Raw genomic sequence first — 21,146 nt, 5'->3', positions numbered from 1 at the left:
CGAAGCTGTGGGACCTGATCGGCCCGGACCTGCTCGAGCTTTACAGGGAACTGGAAGCAGAAGGTAGGATGCCCCCAACGCTGAGGGAAGGAATGCTGACGCTCTTGTACAAACGGAAGGGGGAGAGGTGCGACCTCAAGAACTGGCGTCCCATCTCGCTCCTGAACGCGGTCTACAAGATCCTAGCAAAAGTCCTAGCGAACAGACTGAAGAAGGTCATCAGCCAGATCATTCACCCAGACCAGACGTGCGGCATCCCTGGACGCAGGATCGCAGACAGCCTCGCCCTAATCAGAGACGCAGTCCACTACATCAAAGACCGCCGTGTACACGCAGCCCTGGTCACCCTTGATCAGGAAAAGGCCTTCGACCGTGTCTCCCATGATTTCATGGGCAGGGTGCTGCGTGAGTATGGGATGGGGGAGATGTTCTGTTCTTATGTTAACCTGATGTACCTTGACATTTGCAGTGTGGTGATCGTGAACGGATGGAAGACTAACCCCTTCCCTGTCCTCTCAGGGGTTAGGCAGGGCTGCCCTCTTTCACCTCTCCTTTTTGTCTGTTGTATAGAGCTCTTCGCCCAGTGCATCAGACGAGACGCAGAGATCAGAGGGATCGTCGTGCCAGGACCCCAGAGACGCGAAGTGAAGTGCTCGCTCTACATGGATGACGTCACCATCTTCTGCGCAGATAGCCGGTCGGTGAAGACGCTGGTCCAGACGTGCGAGGATTTCGGGAAAGCTTCAGGAGCAAAAGTCAACTGCGGGAAGTCAGAGACCAAGCTATTTGGGCTTTGGAACCTGACTGCCGACCCCCTCCCCTTCCCCATCAGAGCAGGCCTCATTCAAATCCTTGGAGTCTGGTTTGGTGTGGGGAGCGAGGCCGCTGCCCTGAAGAGCTGGAACGAGAGGCTGAACAGGGTGAAGCAGAAGATCGGATTGTGGCGCCTCAGACCCCTCACCATTGAGGGGAAAAAGCTGGTACTGCTGAACGAGATCCTCCCTGTCCTGCAGTACGTGGCCCAGGCATACCCGCCTTCGACCAGAACCTGCCAGGAGATCTCCATGGCAGTGTTCCGCTTTGTCTGGGGGGCCAAGTTTGAGAGGAGAAAGCGCGAGGTGATGTACAAAGAGCCGCACAAGGGGGGTAGAGGAATCCCCGACATCCCCACTATGCTGCGCGCCTTCTTTGTAAGCAACTGCGTGCGGATCACCCTGAGAGACTGCGACAAAGACTCCTCTGGCTACTCCATGTCCCGCCTCCTACTCCTGCCGCTCTGGAGAGCACTGGGGTGGGACAAGTGGGACAGCTCCATCCCTTACAGCTGGCGCACGCCCTGGTTCTACAAGGACGTGAAGAAGTTTATGAGGCAGAACAATCTGGAGGGAGTAAAACCAGACCTGTGGAAGCCCAAGGTCATCTACAAAATGATCAGGGCTAAAGACATCATGGAATCGGTCCCAGGTCTCCACCCAAACACCTTTGGAACGGTGTGGAGGAATGTGGCATCGAAAAGACTAATGAACAAAGACATTGCTTGGCAGGCCATACACGGGGGACTCCCTGTGAATGCGGACAAGTACCAGAGTAAACTCAGCCTCGTGAGGCACTGCCCCAGGTGCAACCCAGTGGAGGAAAGCATCATACACCTCTTCTGGAACTGCCCCTTTGCGCAGGCCTTGCTGCGCGCGCTGGACACTGACTTAAAGGACTGTATACCGAGGAAGTGCGTCACGTACTACTCCGTGTTCCACGGACTTTTCACAGGAACACACACAGAGGACGCAATCGAAGCCGGTTGGCGTCTAATGTGCTGTTTCAAGGACGTTTTACTATTCGCCAGGGAACGTTTGATCAAGGGGAAGAAGAGGATGTCGGTACAGGACTGTCGCAGGCTGCTCCACAGCCTGCTCAAGGACTATTCCATCTTTGACGGCCCTGAGGAGGAGGACTAAACCCCCCCTCCCCACCCCCCCCCCCCCTTCCCAAAAGTTTTTCTGTGCAATAAAGTTAGAGATAATGTGTGTATGATATGTCATGTCTGTGGTGCGGTGCATACGTATAAATGCACTGCACCGCCGTGTTCGTCACAGTTTTTTTACTTTTGGGGAAACCATTAATAAAAATGTATGTGAGTTGTGTGGGATATGCACTGCGCCGTTGTTAACGTCGCGGTTTTTTTTCCGTTTGGAAAATGATGTACTGTTATAATCTTGTTGTAAAGATTCGCTGCATAATAAAAGAATTTTTAAAACAAAAAAATAAAAGCTGTCTGTGGGTGGTTTTCTGGGTATGCACCTTAACCCTGGCTGTGCTCAAAGCTGTGACCATGCAGCAAGCTTAAGCCTATAGGGAACCATGTTAAAAATGGTTATTGAGGCAAAAAGTGACACTGTGTGCTCATTTGCATGTCATTTCCCAGAATCCCTTGCTGCAGTGGAAGTGCTGTATGCTGGGTGATAATAGGGAAAGGCGGGGTTGCAGACCTGCCTAAGACATGCAGATGAGCATACAGTTAATATTTGCATATTTGCTCTCCTGTGGAGGGTTTTTGTCACTTTTTTTACTCACCATAACTTAACTCAGTATATATATATATATATATATATATATATATATATATATATATATATATATATATATATATATAGTACAAAAACACAAAAAAGAATGCGCCCGATCCTAGTGCAATATGTCCAAAAAAATACACATTTATTTCCCTAAAAAAATCCAACCAAATGCTAACTCACAAACAACAAATTAAAACAAGCGTTTGAGATATACTCATGCACCGGACGAGGATACAGCTGGGGATTGGTTCACATTACAAGGCGCAGTCTTATTTGTATTATACATATATATACATATACACACATACACATACATATGTATCTCTATCTCTATCTCTCTCTATCTATCATCTATATATATATATTAATGAAGGTATATGCTGATAGAATAAGGACACTTACAATATAAAAATTGATTACAAGCAGTGGTTAAAAAGTCTTTAACATCACCCGCAGGACCCTTTGTTCATTGATCCACGTGTAGTGTGTCAAACCGGCTCCTGCTGCGGACGTCAGGGAGATGCGCGCGCACAATCTCCTCCTAATACTCAAAGCTTGCGAGAGTTGGCGGCCGGGGATGAGACTGGATACCCGCACAGCAGGCTCTGCTCTATTCACTAATTATATGTGGATAAACAAAGCGGACGGGCTCCAAAGTGTGGCGGATGAATGCCAAAAGTACTTGGATGAAAAATATATAGTTTAAAGTCCAATATGACTCCTTCCCTACGCCTTTCGTCGCTGCATGCGACTTCCTCAGGGGTTAGCACTTTACTGATACAAAACCACATTTATAGACCAGTGCCAATAGATAAATTAGGAAGGAGTCATCCGCCACACTATCCAGTCTCATCCCCGGCCGCCAACTCCCGCGGGATTTGAGTATCAGGAGGAGATTGTGCGCGCACATCTCCCTGACGTCCGCAGCAGAAGCCGGTTTGACTCACTACACGTGGATCAACGAACGGAGGGTACTGCAGGTGATGTTAAAGACTTTTTAGCCACTGCTTGTAATCAATTTGATTGTAAGCTCTTTGGAGCAGGGACTCCTTTTCCTAAATGTTACTTTTATGTCTGAAGCACTTATTCCCATCGTGTTATTTATATTTTTTGTTATTTATATGATTGCCGTTTGTATTACTACTGTGAAGCGCTACGTACATTAATAGCGCTATATAAAGACATACATACAAAAACAGCACGATAACAGAACTCATAAGTGTCAACTGCAAACAATAATGGGAGACCCAAATATAGCGTCCGTGCATGCAAGACGATAAACCAGAGAGAAGAAAGAAAGTAATATCAGCACGGCCACCAGAATAAAGACTCAGATCCTTGGAAGGAAATGCATCAGCCATCCTCGTAGGGAATAGCAAATTGAAATTGGCCTGGATAACGTCACTCAAACTGACCCAGAATATTGTGGATTGCAGATATGCGTGAAGGAAAACTAAAAAGATGAATGATTCCAAACAAGAAAACAGTCAAATAAAGTAAGTCTTTACATCCCGATTGTAATTTAGGGGTTCAGAGAGGCAAGTCTCAGTGCAAGGGACAGCGCGGTAGGCAAACAATTCAAATTTGAGAATACTTGCGAGTCTCTTAGCATCACCATTTTGAAACAACTCTAACCATCTCTCAGGGAAAGAAGTGTCCTCCCGAGCATCAATGCGGACTTTATATCAGACAAATTAGGTCCAAATTAGGACTCAGAAGCCTGCCAGCTTGTAGTAAAAGTAAAAAAAGTGACTCCTCTCTTTAAGGTGGACGGGTCTCTGCTGCCAAGTATTCCGTAGGTCACGCATACAAACACCACGATGTGCAGCTTCATCAGGCCCCGAGGAGGCACTTTTTACTTATACTACACGCCGCTGCCTTACTTGGACCGATTTGTTTTTATCCCTTTTTCCTTCCCGTTTACCCTCCCCTTGGTCTTTTTGTATAAATATCTTACTACTATAATTTATGTTGGGTCCCATTACCCTTCTCTTCTGTAAGCCCGAAATCTTGCAAATAAACAGTTTAGAAAAAAAATTGATCAGCTAGACAAGGGCAAATAAACGAAACCTGAATTATCTCGAACCTGTAAAGTATTCATAGCAATCCCTCTGAAAGACTTCAAACAAGATGCCTAGAAGCTGCCACATCTGAGAGGAGATGGTCTGGTTGGTCAGACTGTATGCCAAAGACAGGATCTCCTCATAAAACTCTGCAAGAAATAAAAGGAATTCACAAAGATAGAACCAATTAACACTTTAATCTCACCAAATCCTAGCTATAGAAGTCAATAGGAAGTCCCGTCTGTTTATATCAGTGTGTCACATTGCAGCGACTGCTTTCATGGGTCATAGGTTCCATCTGTGTAACCCTGTGGACAGAATCAACAGATCAATAGATCCCTTCTTTCTGTCGCAGAACAAACTCATTCCATGGGTGCTTTCTGACTGACTCAGCAGTTGAAAGACATGTGATGGACGCAACATTTCTTGGTCTCTAAATATTCTGGAGGCCAGGGTCATGTGTAGGATGATTAGCCCAGATAGGTTCAACTCGGCCCTCTTTCTAAAGCACAACAAGTCCTGTATCTTTTCTTCACTTTATTTAGGGAAAGCAGCAATAAAGACAGGCACTTGTGGAAGAGATGTTGGTGATTGAATAATGTCTCTCTGTGGGTGCTTTGTAGTTAAAGGCAGGTGAAAAGGATTCGGCCCTGCCACTGGAGCAATTACAGGAGGGGTACTCACTCAGCCAGTGTAGAAGGTGGAAAAGGAAGCCCCAATGTATTCTGGGTAGCAAGATAGCTGGGGGACAGACCATCTGTGGGCAAGGCAGAGGGGGAGAAAGCAGACTAGCCCATTAGAGAGAAAGGCTGGGGTTGCTATAGCAACTCACAGAAATGTCTAAGGAAACAACAACATGTAGCAATAATGTTGCATGTTCTCATACAGCAAGCTGCTGGGACAGGGGAAATAACAGCCAACTGAACAAAGGAGAAATGAATCCCATAAACTGAAAGGGGAGACAGAGGAATATGGAATCTAGTTCCAGGACACTCCCCGTCTGGTATCTGGAGATACCACTATATTCTAGGTATATGTGGAACATATGAACAATATAACATAACAATGCAAAATTCATGTCCACATAACCAGTGGTTGACAAATCACAAAAAAATCTACTCGCCACCTAGTACCAAACGTGTGCTGCTTGGGCCAATATTTACTCGCCCGGGGGTTAAATCCACTCGCCCGGGGCGAGCAAATGTGTAGGTTTGTCGAACACTGCACATAACGATGGGATACTGGCCTGTACCACCAGCTTGAAGTCCTTTGCCATCTCGGTAAGCGAATGCACAGCTCTAGGTTAGCTTGATGCACCACAATGTCTCTCAGAGTCCACAGAACTGGTAGTCAGTTCTTCCTTGTTATAGTTCGATTTAGGCATTAGGAGGATAATCTCTGTGGTGGGCCTTAAAAAGGTTTTAACAATTCCATGTTGGGTCGACTTCCTGATTCTTTCTCCACGGTTGGTCGCGTATACGTAGAATCTTCTTTTCTTGTTGCATATGTAGCCCAGTACCACCTTGCTATCTGTGTAGAATCTGACAGCATCTGGTTTGCAGTCCATCTCGTTTTCGAAAAGTTCTGCCAGTTCTGCCGCTAACACTGCGCCACATAGCTCGAGTCTGGGTATAGTGTGGTCGGGTTGTGGCGCCAGCTTAGCCTTGCCAAGGATGAACCTGATATGGTAACTGCCACCCACGCCCGTGGTTTTTAGGTAGGCCACCGCTGCCATGGCCTTTGTGGAGGTATCTGAGAACAGGCAAAGCTCTTTGCTGTGTGTAGCGGTGAGAGATATAGGCGAGTGTGTGGGATCTGAAGATGTTCAAGAGTCTTCAAGGAATACTTCCACGTTTCCCACTCTTTCCGTCTTTCTGGAGGTAGTGGGGTGTCCCAGTCCTGCTTCTCGAAGGACATTTCTCTGAGGAGAGACTTGCCTTGTATAGTGACAGGAGTTACAAATCCTAGCGGGTTGTAAGGACTGTCAATAGTGGACAGGACTCCGCGTTGTGTGTAGGGTTTTTCCTCGATGGCTACCTGGAACATAAATGTATCTGTTTTAAGATTCCAGCTAATTCCCAGGCTCCGCTGTATGGGAGGCGTGTCGGCCCCCAGGTCCAAATTCTTGAGTTCGTTTGCGCGATCATCTGCGTGGAACGACTTCATCACTATGGCACTATTGGCAGCTATTTTGTGCAATCTTAGGTTGGCGTTTGCCATCATCTTTTGTGCCTCTTTGTTAACTGCCGTTAGGAGGTTGTTCTCTCCCTGGACATGACGAACAGCAGTCTCTTTTGTCCTTGTAAATTCCTTTGTGAAATGACTCTGCGACTGTCTCTTTGACGTGTGAGAGGACAGTCTTTTTGACACTGTGGCTTCACCTGTAGGGCGCAATCTTTTGCGGCTATGCCAGCCGTGACAGCTGGCTGCTTTGTCGCTTGTTACTCAGTGGAGAGGAACAACTGTACATCTTAGCCGTGCCATTGCCCGCGGGAGGATCGTCCGCTTGTTTATTGTCTTTTGGACGATCCCTTTGTTGGTCACCTTTGGGAGGTTACTTTCTTCCTTCAGTGGAGTCGACTCATCATCCTTGGTTGTCTGAACCACTAAGCATCCTAGGCCATTGTCACATCCCCTTGATGTAAGGATGTTCTTGTCGATCAAGGGTATGACCTTGTCTCTTCTCTTCACTTGGCCCTCCTGTCACTTGGAGATGGCCAACACATGGTTCAGAGAGGGATGTGTGTCCACATTCTGTTATCACCGTTCTGCGGGCGTCAACATAGTCTTGTCCGTGCTCTTTGTCAGTGCACGCGTTGCCCACTATCACCCAACCTAGGTCAAGTCTTTGGGCGTATGGTGCGTTGTGGAGTCCGTTATGCTGATTACAGACTTTATGTATCCTCAAGATGTCCCTACCGAGCAGCAGCAAGATCTTGGCGCCTTGTTCTACCGGCGGGATGTCGTTGGCTATTCCTCTGAGGTGCGGGTAATGGCGTGCCACGTCTGGTGTGGGAATCTCGTCCCTGTTTGTGGCCATGTGGTTGCACGTGATGTGTGGGGGGAGCCATCTTCATTCTGTTATCCACTGAACATATGACGTAACCGCTTGCTCTTCTCCCTGTTGACCCTGCACAGGTTCTGAGGGTGTAGGGTGAGGCATTGTCTTGTAAGTTGAATAGGTTGAAGAACTCTGTCTTCGCCAATGATCTGTTGCTTTGGTCGTCGAGGATTGCATACATTCGAATAGCCTTCTCAGGTTGACACTGGGGGTGCACTGCAACAAGGCATATTTTGGAGCAGGACATTTTGTCACTTTCTTTTCCGCAAACCTCAGTGCGCCGAGACGTGACGGATGTTGTCTCTCCTCCTTCCTCCCCGCCATGCTCCGCTACGGAGGATGGGTTGTTGAGTTGGTGGAGTGTCAGCGCCTCTGGATGTAAAGATGTTACGTGCTTGTCACTTTTGCACACTGTACATTTGATTTCTTCTTTAGAGTCTCTGGCTAGGTGAGTCGTGGAACCGCAGCATCTGAAGCAAACTCTGAATTCTCCAAGTAACCTCTTACGTTCCTCTAGGGACTTCATACTGAACCCAAAGCACTTGTTAAGTGGGTGTGGCTTCTTGTGTATGGGACATTCCCTGTTTGGGTCCCTTGGTTCCTCGTCTCTGGCGACCGACTGATCGGGAGTAGTTTGGGTCGTGGGAGGCACGTCCGTCCTGTGGACCGAGATGGGCGTTTGAGTGTTACCGTATCTCGCCACTGGTCTCTCATTCCTCAGGCAGCTCGCACTGTGTGTGGTTTGCGCACCTAAGATGAAACTGGGATCGTTCCTTGTCCTTGCCGCTTCGCGAATGAAGCTCAAGAAGAATGAGAATGGGGGGGAAGGCGACTTGCTTCTCCCTTTTGTATTTGGAGCCTTGGGAAATCCATTTTTCTTGGAGGTTGTAGGGTAGCTTCTCCAAGATGGGTCTCACTCCACGAGCTGAGTCCAAGACGTTGAGACCTGTTAAGGAATGGTCTTTCCTTGCAAACTCCAGCTCTTGCAGCAGGTCTCCGAGCTCTCGTAACTTCGAGTAGTCTCTAGTTGTGATCTTGGGGAAGCTGTCGACTCTTTTGAAGAGCGAATCCTCGACTGCTTCGGGGCTACCGTAGCACTCTTCTAGCCTTTCCCACACTAGGTCAAGGCCTACTTGGGGTTGGTTCGCGTTTGCTGACCGAAGTCTCTTTGCGTGCTCCCTGGATTCGTTCCCCAGGAACTTGAATAGCTGGTTGAGCTCTTCCATTGCCGAGAAGCCCAAGCTGTTGAACGTGAACTTCCACATCCGGTAGTTCTCAGGGCGCTCGTCGAAGCCGATGAGTCCTGTTTGCACCAGGTCACGCCGGAGGCATCGGCATGTTGGTCGCGTTCTGAGGTAGTTGCTGGGAGGGTCCGTGCGGTCGCCTCTTCCTTGGCGTGGACGCGTGATGGCTGCTGGTCAGTGTGAGGGGCTGTGTTCTCCTGTGTGGGTGTACCTGGATTGCGAGCCTGTTGTGGTGCATCCGTGTGCGCGCTGGCGTGTGGATCGCTGTTGCGGCTGTGGCTATCCCAGGCAGCATGTCCCACTGAAGGAACAGCGTCTTCTCCTCATGGACCTAGCAAGTCTTCGGTGTCTGTGGAGTCACTCCCTCCGTGTTGAGATGGTGCGCTGGTGTTTACACTGAAGAGGCTCCTTACGTAGTCTTCAGTGCGTTGGGCTGGATCCTCTGAGGCTATCCGTCTGTACGGTTGCTCCCCGCTGTCCTGTTGCGCGGCTGCTTCTAGGACTTCAGCTTGGGCTATGGCGGTGGCGGCTTCTTTCTTTTGATTAAGTGCCACTAGTTCCGCATCGAATTCGGCTTTCCTACGCGTGGTGGCTGCGGCATTAGCGCCGGCTGTCTGCTCCTCTTCTATGCGCGCTCTTCCTGCTCTTACGGTTGCCTCTCTTCGACTATATTCAGCCCTGGCACGTGCGGCCTCTGCGGCGGCTCGCGCCTTGGGTTTGTGCTTGCACTGGATGCGTTAGATTGCGCTGATCTTGCTGACCTTGATGAGTGTCTGGATGTGCTTGAGCGCTGTGACGCAGTCTCCAGGAGGAGCTCTTTTCTCTCGCTTTGGGCGTCCGTCATGGTGGTCTGCATGATGCCATCACGTTCTAGGTCGATCGCCTTTTGCAGGTCGCGTTCTCGCAGGCTATCTTCCGTGTTAGTTCTTGTTAGATAGGTGAAAAATGCCTGTGACACTGCTTGATAGCGCAAGTGATCTATCTTCAATTGAGTTATTGCCTGCTTGAGCTGTTGTACATAGTTACCAGCGCCGGCGACATTGCATATCCCAAGTGTGGTTGTTTCCCAGGCCAACTCTAATTTAGCACGGTGCGCTTCAATGTCAGTCTCATATTTTTCGCGGGGCTTTTGTGTCACTGTGACTGTCCGTTTAGGCCTTGCGTCTGCCTGCGCCTGTTGCAGTTGCGCAGTGGTCTCTGTGTCCGAGTGATCACTCTCCTGTGTGATATCAGGTGAGGCTCTGAGTTCTGCCATGCTGTAGGTGTGTGTAGGCCTTTAGCCAGTGCGTGTGGCGTGTGGTCTTTTACCTGTGTCAGAGATGGGCGACTGTCTCAGATGATGCCGAGCGGTGTCCTGCAGCGTTCAGCGTAGGGGTGGCTGTACTCACAGGTGTCCGGTGGCTCTGAACCGTGTCCTGGCGGGTGTCCGGTGGCGTGGCCCTTGGTGGCGTCAGCAAGGAGACATGCGCAGGGGTAGGTGAGATGGTAGCTCTTCACTATGGAGCTGTGCAGAGAGTGGCTCAAACAGAGAAAAGACAATCAAAGTTCTGTGTATATTGCAGTCTGAGTGCAGTGCTGCTGCCTTGACTGAGTTTGTAGGCTTGTGTGCAGTGCAAGCTGCTTGCTGTTTGAAAGGCTGCTGCAGGCTGTGTGCAGTGACTGTACTGTGTTAGCATAAAGTCTTAGAGTAGCAGCTCCTGTATGTATATTTCCAAAACACACGGTCTTCCTTTTCACTATTCTGGAGGCCAGGGTCATGTGTAGGATGATTCGCCCAGATAGGTTCAACTCGGCCCTCTTTCTAAAGCACAACAAGTCCTGTATCTTTTCTTCACTTTATTTAGGGAAAGCAGCAATAAAGACAGGCACTTGTGGAAGAGATGTTGGTGTAATGTCTCTCTGTGGGTGCTTTGTAGTTAAGGGCAGGTCAAAAGGATTCGGCCCTGCCACTGGAGCAATTACAGGAGGGGTACTCACTCAGCCAGTGTAGAAGGTGGAAAAGGAATCCCCAGTGTATTCTGGGTAGCAAGATAGCCTGGGGACAGACCATCTGTGGGCAAGGCAGAGGGGGAGAAAGCAGACTAGCCCATTTGAGAGAAAGGCTGGGGTTGCTATAGCAACTCACAGAAATGTCTAAGGAAACAACAACATGTAGCAATAATGTTGCATGTTCTCATACAACAAGCTGCTGGGACAGGGGAAATAACAGCCAACTGAACAAGGAAGAAATGAATCCCATAAACTGAAAGGGGAGACAGAGGAATATGGAATCTAGTTCCAGGACACTAAATATGGATTCTGTGGTTCTTATGATGATCACCTATAAAAATATTTTTTTTTAAAAGAAGACGATCCGTTGAAGACAACAGTTTTTTTGTAAGAGAATTGAAAATGATTGAAATAATTCAAAGTCTTCGTTACTTGTCCTTAAACTGTCATTCCCTATACTCTAATAAAACCATGCCATACTTTAAAAATACTTTTAAGTCTTCTGAAGTTTAGGGGAAGAAGTGGTAGGTTACATTGAAATAAAATGAGATATATCATCTCGTATGAAATGAACGGGAATAAGGGAAGGCTTACATTGAATTTACATTTAAGACACACTAGCACCGCCTACCTGTTCCTGCAAAGTACTATGGCCGACTCTAAACTCCAGTTTTGAAGCTAAGTCACTGTGTTCGCAAAAATGCAAATAAATGCTGGGGATTTACACGTAATTTCTCGCAGTCACAGGGACAGTAAACCTGACTACATCCCTACACATCCGCTTCTTCCCCACTGACCAGACGGATGCATCTTGGCACTAGGGAACCAAATCTTCTCTTTTGCTTAGCAACAGGGAAGACCAAAAGGCAAAGTGTACCAAAAAATAAACCCTGTGAGGAACAAATCTACCCCCTTGACAGTTACAACTAAAAATGGGGGTTTAAAGGAGAGCAGGGAGCCATATAAAGGGTGCTGGGTTCTCATTTGTTAAAAGATGAAACCTCCACCCCCCAACTGGGCAGGGCTTTTTCCCTTCAATTCCTAGTGGCATAGAAAGAGGAGCGATAAATTAGAATTACGGATACTAGTACTGTATAAATATTAGGCATGCATAACTCTACTCAGAGTTTGCTCTGGAGAGAGGTGATTAAAGCGTGCAGTGTCATACACTTCAGAATAGGGCAAGTCCATATCCAAGGTGTTTGAAAAATTAGAGAGAGGTTGGGTGGGAAGTGTGCAACAGCGAGTAAAGGAGAACGTAAGGATTGATTTTGGTAAACTAAATGGTGGGTCAGGAACTTGTCAACCATAATTCCCTGCATACCTGGCAATAAGGTCATAGAAAATTCAAAGGCAGAATCCAATATACTTTAGCGTACTGTACCAAGAAAAGATCTGTGTGTATATGGCATACGCTGATCTAAAAATTAGCCTAGGTAAGCACTGGAATTTCATTTGCCGTGGGAGAGAGATAGACAGAAGGAAAAAAATTGGTGGTTACTGGATTTATTTATTTATAAAATGTTTTACCAGGAAGTAATACACTGAGCGTTACCTCTTGTTTTCAAGTATGTCCTAGGCACAGAGTTATGATGTGAAATACATGGTTACAAATACATAGTTACATCAAGTGAACAGGGTTATACATTATATACAAGACATTAATCCAAGTCATTTCCCGTTTTGAAGGAGATATCCCCAAAAGAAAACTTAGAGTAGTGGTGATCTATAGAATGGCATGGAAAGAGGGATGGAAAAACGAACCACTATATCCAGTGCTGATGATGCAGCAATAAACCACCAGGAATGCGTTCCCATAAAATAAAGCTATTTTAATGGATCAAAAATATGGTACAACATTTTCCCAACATTTTAGCAATTGCGGTATGGGCGATGTAAAAAACATGTCATTTTTGGGTATTGAACATGTACCTTGTCCGATTAGAGGAGGCAACAGATTAAATATCCTTAATAGAAGAGAACTCTATTGGATCTTTACTTTACAAACCCGTATCCCTCATGGTCTGAATTCAGACTGGGATATAGGGCCTCTTCTATTTGATATTTGAAAGTGTTTCTCCATAAGGTCTCTTGGTATTATGTTATTGGCAACAGCACAGGTTGTCTGGATAATAATTAACTGTACATCTATTTGATGCTTGTGAGTTATAATATGTTAATCAATTATCTATTGTGTATTTAATAACAATGGGTTTAGCTAAAATTATAAAATGATATCAGTCGCATCCCAGTCTCTGTTCACTTACTTTCTGTTCTCCGGGGGTTTTGATTAACTTTATGTATGTTATGTGACAGGTTCTGTTTATATTTACATGTAACCTTATTTTATTTAACATCTTTATATTCATGTTCTTCATAACCATTACAAGCAATGCACGATTCGTAATTACGATTTATGGATACCCAATATCTGAGGTTGTAATTTGAGTATCACTCATTGTTTTTAATCTTATTTTTTGTAACTTGATTTTATTTACATGTCTTTGTGTATCCATAAAGGTAACCATTGAGAGTGTTATAGTTTAATGTTAATAAAGTTTTGTTTTACTTGTTTCTTCTGGTTCTGACCCGTGGGGGTCATGTTGCCTAGCAGCACAATGCATTGTGACGTTCTGTCACGTGCCAATCGACGTGGTGACGTCACGCGCCTTTTCCACCATACGGACTCAGGGGTTTGTTTTGGCATTGCGTGTTCTTTCTTTGACAAGCATGCCACGCCCCTCTGGTCCCCCTGCGCGGTGACGCCACACGCTGGTATGGGCTATGCATTTGTGCTGCGTCTACCGGTCGTGGGTCATGTGCTAGCGTCACATGATACACCCAGAAGTCAATGCAATTGGTGCCACGACACAGGTCTTGTGCCCGCGTCACACCGGGAAGTCAACGCAATTGGTGCCGCGATCAGTATAAATTGCACTCCTTATGTTGTTTGTGTATTCACCTTGATAAAGGACTATTCATAGTCCGAAACGCGTTGGTGTGTTTTGTACCATATTTTTGATCCAAGCTTTATTTTATGGGAACGCATTCCTGGTGGTTTATTGCTGCATCATCAGCACTGGATATAGTGCTTCGTTTTCCAGCCCTCTTTCTCCGATATTCATCTTCAAACGGAGGCACATCCAACCCTGGGTCACTGGATACATTGGACTTGCTGCTCATCGTGGACAACTATCCCAAGTGAGTTTAATCCAGTTTGACACCATTCATTCATTTGTCCAGTAAAGTTATAGGATGTCTTATCTACTGGTCACCGGCAGGTGTATATGATTTTATCCTTACCGCTTTGCTATGTGGGATTATTTTCTACCAGGTTACATCCTATTGGACACATATACAATATAGGGTTGTTTTTCCAGATACTATTCCATTTTTGACTACGATTTTTTTCTTTAGAGCACCATACAACACATTTTTTCCAATATAGAATGGCATGACCGGTGTATGGATAGGGGAAGCAGACACTGATTTTGACCATTCTAAATCTCCAGGAAGAATACACCATACTCAAGCTACAATATTCTTAGAACACATTCGTTAAAAAGGATATATCAGAACTAAACTACAGATTATAAACTAAGAAAACCTAAAAGTAGTTGAGTCGAGTCAGATTGCTGGAAGGTCTGCCGTAAGAGGAAATACTAATCAAATCTGAACGGTTTACTTTTGAAAATAAGAAAAATAGGAGATGGGGCACACGGATTTCAAAAATAATGAAAATTTATTAAAGCATGTGCTTTAATAAATGTATGCTTTAATACATTTTCATTATTTTTGAAATCCGTGTGCCCCATCTCCTATTTTTCTTGTATGCCGTGGATTGGACGCAGCCGATCGTACATTGAAGGGAGCACCAGTAACTGTATCAATTTCTTTATTACATTGTGGTGTGCAGCATTTATCCCTTGTTTTATTACTTTTGAAAATTAAACAGCTAAAAGGCAATAGTATTACAATATACTTATGTAACTGTATTTGTAACCATGTCATCTTAACTCTATGCCCAGGACATACATGAAAACGAGAGGTAACTCACAATGTATTACTTCCTGGTAAAACATTTTATAAAAAAAAAAAAAAAAACACATACACCTATATCAAACAATACAAAAATAAAAAATTCAAAAAAAAAATATTACAGGGTAGATTCTTGCTCTATGGAATTACCAACCAAGGCTGAAGAAATGTCACCTGCCGAAAATAAATTCTTTATTGTAACAGCAGGGATGATGCAGAATTTGCTTGCCGTGGAGAGTGACGGGAAAGATTTCTCTTCCTCTAGAGCAGGGGTGGGCAAAGTGCAGCCTGCAGGTCGGATGATTGCCTGTGGTGCGGGCGACTGAGGCAGCGTCAGTGGCAGCAGCAGCAGCAGCTCGGCAGCTGAGACAGCAGCATGGCTGGAGACCACCCAGGTGGTCCTAAAATGGAAGTTAGGATGGACTGAAAGTCGTGCCCAACTTCCACAAATCACCGTATGATGGGTGGGCATCCAGCCAGAGTGCCGTCACCTCCGCACGCAGAGCATCTGCTGCTGCCTCCGTTGCCCGCACCCCACGTAGAGACCGGAGGAGAGGGGGAAGGGAAGTCGGAGAGAGGAGGGAGATTGAAGGACAGTGAGGGAGAAAGAGGGTGAGCGAGGAGGAGGAAGGGGAGCAAGGAGGAGGAAGGAGCAAGGGGAGCAAGTGAGGAACAGGGAATCAGAGTGAGGAGCAAAGAGGGAAGATTAAAAAAAATAAAAAAAAAAATAAGAGTTATTATTAAAAGAGAAGGGGGAAAGTGAGTGAGAAAGTGAGGCAGAGCGTGAGGTGGGTAGGTGAAATGCCGGTTGCGAGAAGGGGAGCCATGATAAACTTTGCGGACCCCAGACTTTGTGTAGATTCTACATTATGTTTGCAGCCCGCAAAGTTTACGCAAGTTTGTCAAGTGGCCCTCCAACCCCCAAAAATTGCCACCCCTGCTAGATCTATAACAAAAAAAAATATTATATGCAGTGTATGTGTAGTAAACCAATGTTTGGAAACCAAACAAACCCTGGGTTTGTGCATAAAGGCCAGCCAGGCTCATGAGTCCTGTTATTTAAAACATGAATATTTGAAAGATACCTATGATGTGTTTCTGCAAAACAAGGCCAATGATCTGTAAACATATTTCCTCCAACTGCTGTTTTACCTGAAAAAAAACAAAAGAGGCTACAATACCGAAAATAAAAGGTCTCCCAGTAAAGAATAATTTCCAGGCACAAACAAACACAGCAGACAGTGGAAGAAAAGAGAAGGTGCTATGCGGGATCACTCAGCAGAGAGCAGTTAAAGGCAGTAGCAGAGTGCACTCACCTCCTTGTAATCCTCCACCACGGTCAGGACAATATCGATTGTGTGCAGGATGCCCATGGCCATCACTGTCTTATCCTCCACCTCTTCATACTCCTCACTCTGAAGAACCTTGACAAATATGTCAGCCTTGAAAGAAAGACACAGTGTCACACTGGTGTCAAGATGTGAAGACTAATATCACTGCAGCGTAATTGGATAACCAGGAGGTAAATTAAATGGAGGCATAATGCGGCTTATCACACATTTAGATTTTGCATCAAGAGCTTTCACATATTTGCCTTAGAAGATTGAGATGCACAAGATGGATAAAACAAGCACTAAGACTCCTAAAATAGCAGCTGATGAATCAAATATAAACCCTTGCTGTAAAGCAGCAGGGATGGCCAACTCAGGTCCTCTAGGGCCATCTACAGGTCAGCATTTAAGGATATCCATTTCAGCACAGGTGGGCTCAATCAGTGGCTCAGTTGTTGACTGAGCCACCTATGCTGAAGCAGGGATATCCTTAATTCCTGACCTGTTGGTGACCCTTGAGGACTGCAGTTGGACACTCCTGCTGTAAAGTATGAGATATTCCTGAGTGTTTGGAATAATGGTGATGTCCGTGATGGACGGGACAGGCAGTAAGTAGGTGATGTGATGGATGCTAAAATATCCAGTTATTTTTCCCAGAATTCCAAGATTGAAATCACTTCAATATCACATTATGATTCCAAAACGACATGCATTGCAGAGAATGTTTTCCTGGACTCCAATATGCATTGCATTGACTATACCCAACATAAACGTGTTTTTCGATCCCATACAGTACCATATGTTATAGACGTCTGCTGTAACTAAAGGGTTAACATTTCTAAAGGCAGCAGTAGTTTAGCCACAGAGTATATGCCAATGTAGGAGTGGCTCAGTGAGTAAAGACACTGACTAGCACCAAGTTTTAAGAAGGGGAACCTGTGTCAGCTCCTTGTGACCTTGGGCAAGTCACTTTATCTCCCTGTGCCTCAGGCACCAAAAACATAGAGTGAAAGCTCCATGGGGCAGGGACCTGTGCCTGCAAAATGTCTCTAAAAGGCTACGTAAAACTAGTAGCACAATACAAGAACATGCCATTACTATTATTATTAATAATGTATTCTACTCTACGTATTTGCCTCTGCACCTTTCTCGTAACTTGCCCTTGAAAGCCAGGTCAAATCCATCCTGCAACATCCCTTACACACATGTAAAAGGTGCCGTGAAAGTTCAATTCTTAAGGGAAGCCTATCCAACATCCTCCTGCCCCCATACTGACACAAGCAGAGCCAAGCTGGCCCCATACTGCTCATGGAGACCAGCTTAAGAACCAATCTGGTCAGTCTCCTAGCATTATACATTGCTAGCTCCTCGCCCAACATTACACCCTGCCCAGCCAGTTCGTCCCCCACTATACCTTGTGCGTTCACTCTCTCCTAGAATTGACTTTACAAGCTCATGTTTACAGACTCTTTTCTCTGTCAGTGTTCATAGATTCCCACATTGCATTATTGACTCTCACCTTCTTGTACTACCGTATTTCCTCGATTCTAAGACGCACTTTTTTTCCCAATTTCACATCTCTGAAATAGGGGTGCGTTTTAGAATCGATGTACTTAAAAAAAAAAAAAAAACCTGCAGACTGAGGGCGTGCAGCTTTCAGTGTTTTACCAAAAAGCGCGGTAACCTGCTGCTTGAACTACGGCCCCCCCGCCCGCTCTCCCCCTTGTCTCATGTTGGTTGCTTGAAGTGCTGGCCCCCCTCTGCGACCCACAGGAGTGCGGCTGTAGCGGCACCACGAGCTGACCGCCCCAGACAGCTTCCAGCCCCACGAGCCCTCTGCTACTCACAGCTTTCAGCCCCACGAGCCCTCTGCTACTCACAGCTGTGACTGCCAGTCCCATGAGCCCTCTGCTACTCACAGCTTCCAGCCCCATGAACCCTCCGCCCCCCCCTCTCTGCTACTCACAGCTTCCTGCCCCATTAACCCTCCGCCCCCCCTCTGCTACTCACAGCATCGGCTGCCAGCCCCACGAGCCCTCCGACCCCTCCCTTGTCTCTGTCACTCTGTGTTTGTGTATGTGTCTCTCTGTGTGTTTCTCTGTCACACTGTGTGTGTGGGTGTATGTGTCTGTGTGTCCCCCCCTCCCCCCCTCCACTCCACTGTCTCCCTCCCCCCCTCCACTCCACTGTCTCCCTCCCCCCCTCCACTCCACTGTCTCCCTCCCCCCCTCCCCTCCACTGTCTCCCTCCCCCCCTCCCCTCTACTGTCTCCCTCCCCCCCTCCCCTCCACTGTCTCCCTCCCCCCCTCCCCTCTACTGTCTCCCTCCCCTCTACTGTCTCCCTCCCCTCTACTGTCTCCCTCCCCTCTACTGTCTCCCTCCCCTCTACTGTCTCCCTCCCCTCTACTGTCTCCCTCCCCTCTACTGTCTCCCTCCCCTCTACTGTCTCCCTCCCCTCTACTGTCTCCCTCCCCTCTACTGTCTCCCTCCCCTCTACTGTCTCCCTCCCCTCTACTGTCTCCCTCCCCCATCACCTTCTCCTACCATCCCTCCATTCCCTCCTCCCCCCCTCCTTCCTCCGCCCATCCATTCTCTCTCTGCTTATCCGATACTGTCTAATTCTCTCCCCATTCTGTGTCTGCCTCTCTCTAGTGCAGATAAATGTATGCTACTGTTTGCTAGTTTAAAAAAAAAAAACATCTGCCCATTTAATATAGTGTTTTTTTTCCCCACATTTTTTTTATTAAATCAAGGGTGCGTCTTAGAATCGATGGCGTCTTAGAATAGAGGAAATAGGGTACCTTGCACAATATCTTGGTGCCTTATAATGAAAGATAAAAATATGTATATGTCTTTATTTATATAGCGCCATTAATGTACATAGCGCTTCACAGCCGTAATACACTTGACAATCATATATAAATAACAAATAAACAGATCAGTGCTTCAGACATAAAAGTAACATTTAGGAAAAGGAGTTCCTGCTCCGAAGAGCTTACAATCTAATTGATAGGTAGGAAGGACGTACAGAGACAGTAGGAGGGCATTCTGGTAAGTGATTCTGCAGGGGGCCAAGCTTAATTATACATTACATATAAAGAAAATATTTTCCCACTTACCAGATGCCTTGTCATGTCTACTGCAATGGGTGCCACCTCCTGACTGTATTCACAGATCATCTTCTGAATAACGTTGGTCAGGTCATCGTTCTCCGTCTCTTTGACTATGTGAAGCAGTTCTTGCATAACATGCCTGATGTATGGTCTCATATGCTCTTTAGCTAGGAGACACAAAGCTGCAGTCAGGAAGTAACTACAAGACAACACAGCAAAGATCCAAATCACAAGACAGCCAATAATAAAGCAGCCAACCATGAGGCAGCAGCCAAATTACATGCAGCAAGAGAGCCAATCACAAGAAAGCCAAGAAAATAGAAGAGGTAGCAAAAGAAAGAATGGATTCAGTGCCAAATACATGTCAGATTCATAACAGACAGAGAGTAAGGGGAGAACATTGTTAGATCCCGCAATTATCCCTTCTAGGAACCATAAACAGCATAATGCTTCACAAATATCCATCACTTGTCTTACCTGGCCCCTGGTTGCTTATCAACATCTGCAGTGCGATCGCAGCCTCCACTTTCACCGGCAGCTCTTTATCCCCAATGAGACTTTTCTTTGCCAACTCCACCGCATTTCTCAGGTTCAGCTCATTATGGAATTTTAATGTACTGAATGAGTGAAGGACCCAGCAGGACTGTAACACAAGAGAAAGAACATGTAAGACGTTGGGATACAGCCACTCGCTTTATTAATAATTCAACCGACCGTAAGAACGCACTCTTGCCCGGAGGTAGCCCAGGTCAGAGGAGAAGAGGGGGAAGACCTGATTCTGAAGAAAACCTTCCATCTGATCCTTGTATACAGATTTCTGTAAGGAAGTGAAAAATGAACATATTAAGTAAAAACATTGTGCTATGAATAATATATACCATGGTCTGCCTCACTCTGCTCTGCGGTGTCAACGTGTTGCAGAATCCAAACACAGCAAAAAAAAATTACAAATACTACATCTGTGGGAACATCTGGAATTACAAGGTCAGAATTGAGACAAACCAACCTGTCGACTGTCTATAGAAGGAGAAGAGAAGAATATCCAGACACTTCTATGGTCTTGATTAAAAAAGTATAACATTTATTGAACTGGATCAACATTTCAGTCCAACCTTGGATCTTTGTGTGATGTTTTGTGCATGCTATAAACATGCTATCTTGACAAAGCCAACAAGCTGTGCTTATTCATCAGGATCACAAAGATTAAATTAAGACCAATACAGTACTGGACACATATGTAGACAAATCTATGTCTTGAAATATACTATACAGTATGCACATATATCACACACATATTACAGTCTTACAGAATGGCTGATCTCGCTCAGACCAGTGGTTTATTTTTGTCTTACCGAGTTACCATTTCGTGTGGTTACTACCAATAAGATAAAGAATTTAGGATGAGGTGTTTGTAAAAGTACAGAGAGGGAAAGCTTACTGTTGATGCCCTCGTCAAACATTCATTTACTTGTTTTGTATTATTGCTGTTTTATAAAACATTTTTACTTAGTGTATTTTTTCAAAAGCAAATATTAAAAAAGTGCACACTACAGTATTTACATGACAAAGATTATGCTAAAACCGCTGTTATACATATGAGAAATTGTGTCGCAAACAAACTATTTGAACCCCACGTAAGTAGACATATATCATTTCTTTTAAATATTCGTCACTCATATAAAGTTAGGTCCGGAAATAATTGGACACTGACAATTTTCATAATTTTGGCTCTGTACG

General features: G+C 45.8%; 1 protein-coding gene across 5 annotated transcripts in view; it reads right to left on the bottom strand.

Moving 5' to 3' along the window:
* LOC142484842 (importin-8-like) overlaps positions 1–21,146 on the bottom strand; it is a 104,276-nt gene that overhangs the window by 40,754 nt on the left and 42,376 nt on the right. For 4 of the 5 annotated variants that reach the window (XM_075584076.1, XM_075584073.1, XM_075584072.1 and 1 more), the window contains 6 exons: positions 20,137–20,226; positions 19,887–20,052; positions 19,416–19,576; positions 16,282–16,407; positions 16,051–16,117; positions 4,657–4,782 (listed from right to left, as the gene is read on the bottom strand). In XM_075584076.1, the coding sequence (XP_075440191.1) occupies positions 4,657–4,782; positions 16,051–16,117; positions 16,282–16,407; positions 19,416–19,576; positions 19,887–20,052; positions 20,137–20,226 (736 nt within the window). The remainder of the gene's footprint in view (positions 1–4,656; positions 4,783–16,050; positions 16,118–16,281; positions 16,408–19,415; positions 19,577–19,886; positions 20,053–20,136; positions 20,227–21,146) is intronic. The other variant, XM_075584074.1, reaches the window with a different exon arrangement.

This window comes from Ascaphus truei, unplaced genomic scaffold (genome assembly GCF_040206685.1).
Source record: "Ascaphus truei isolate aAscTru1 unplaced genomic scaffold, aAscTru1.hap1 HAP1_SCAFFOLD_436, whole genome shotgun sequence".
In the NCBI taxonomy this organism is placed as follows: Eukaryota; Metazoa; Chordata; class Amphibia; order Anura; family Ascaphidae; genus Ascaphus; species Ascaphus truei.
Note: the sequence above shows the minus strand (reverse complement) of the source record. Positions and strands in the feature narration are given on the sequence as shown.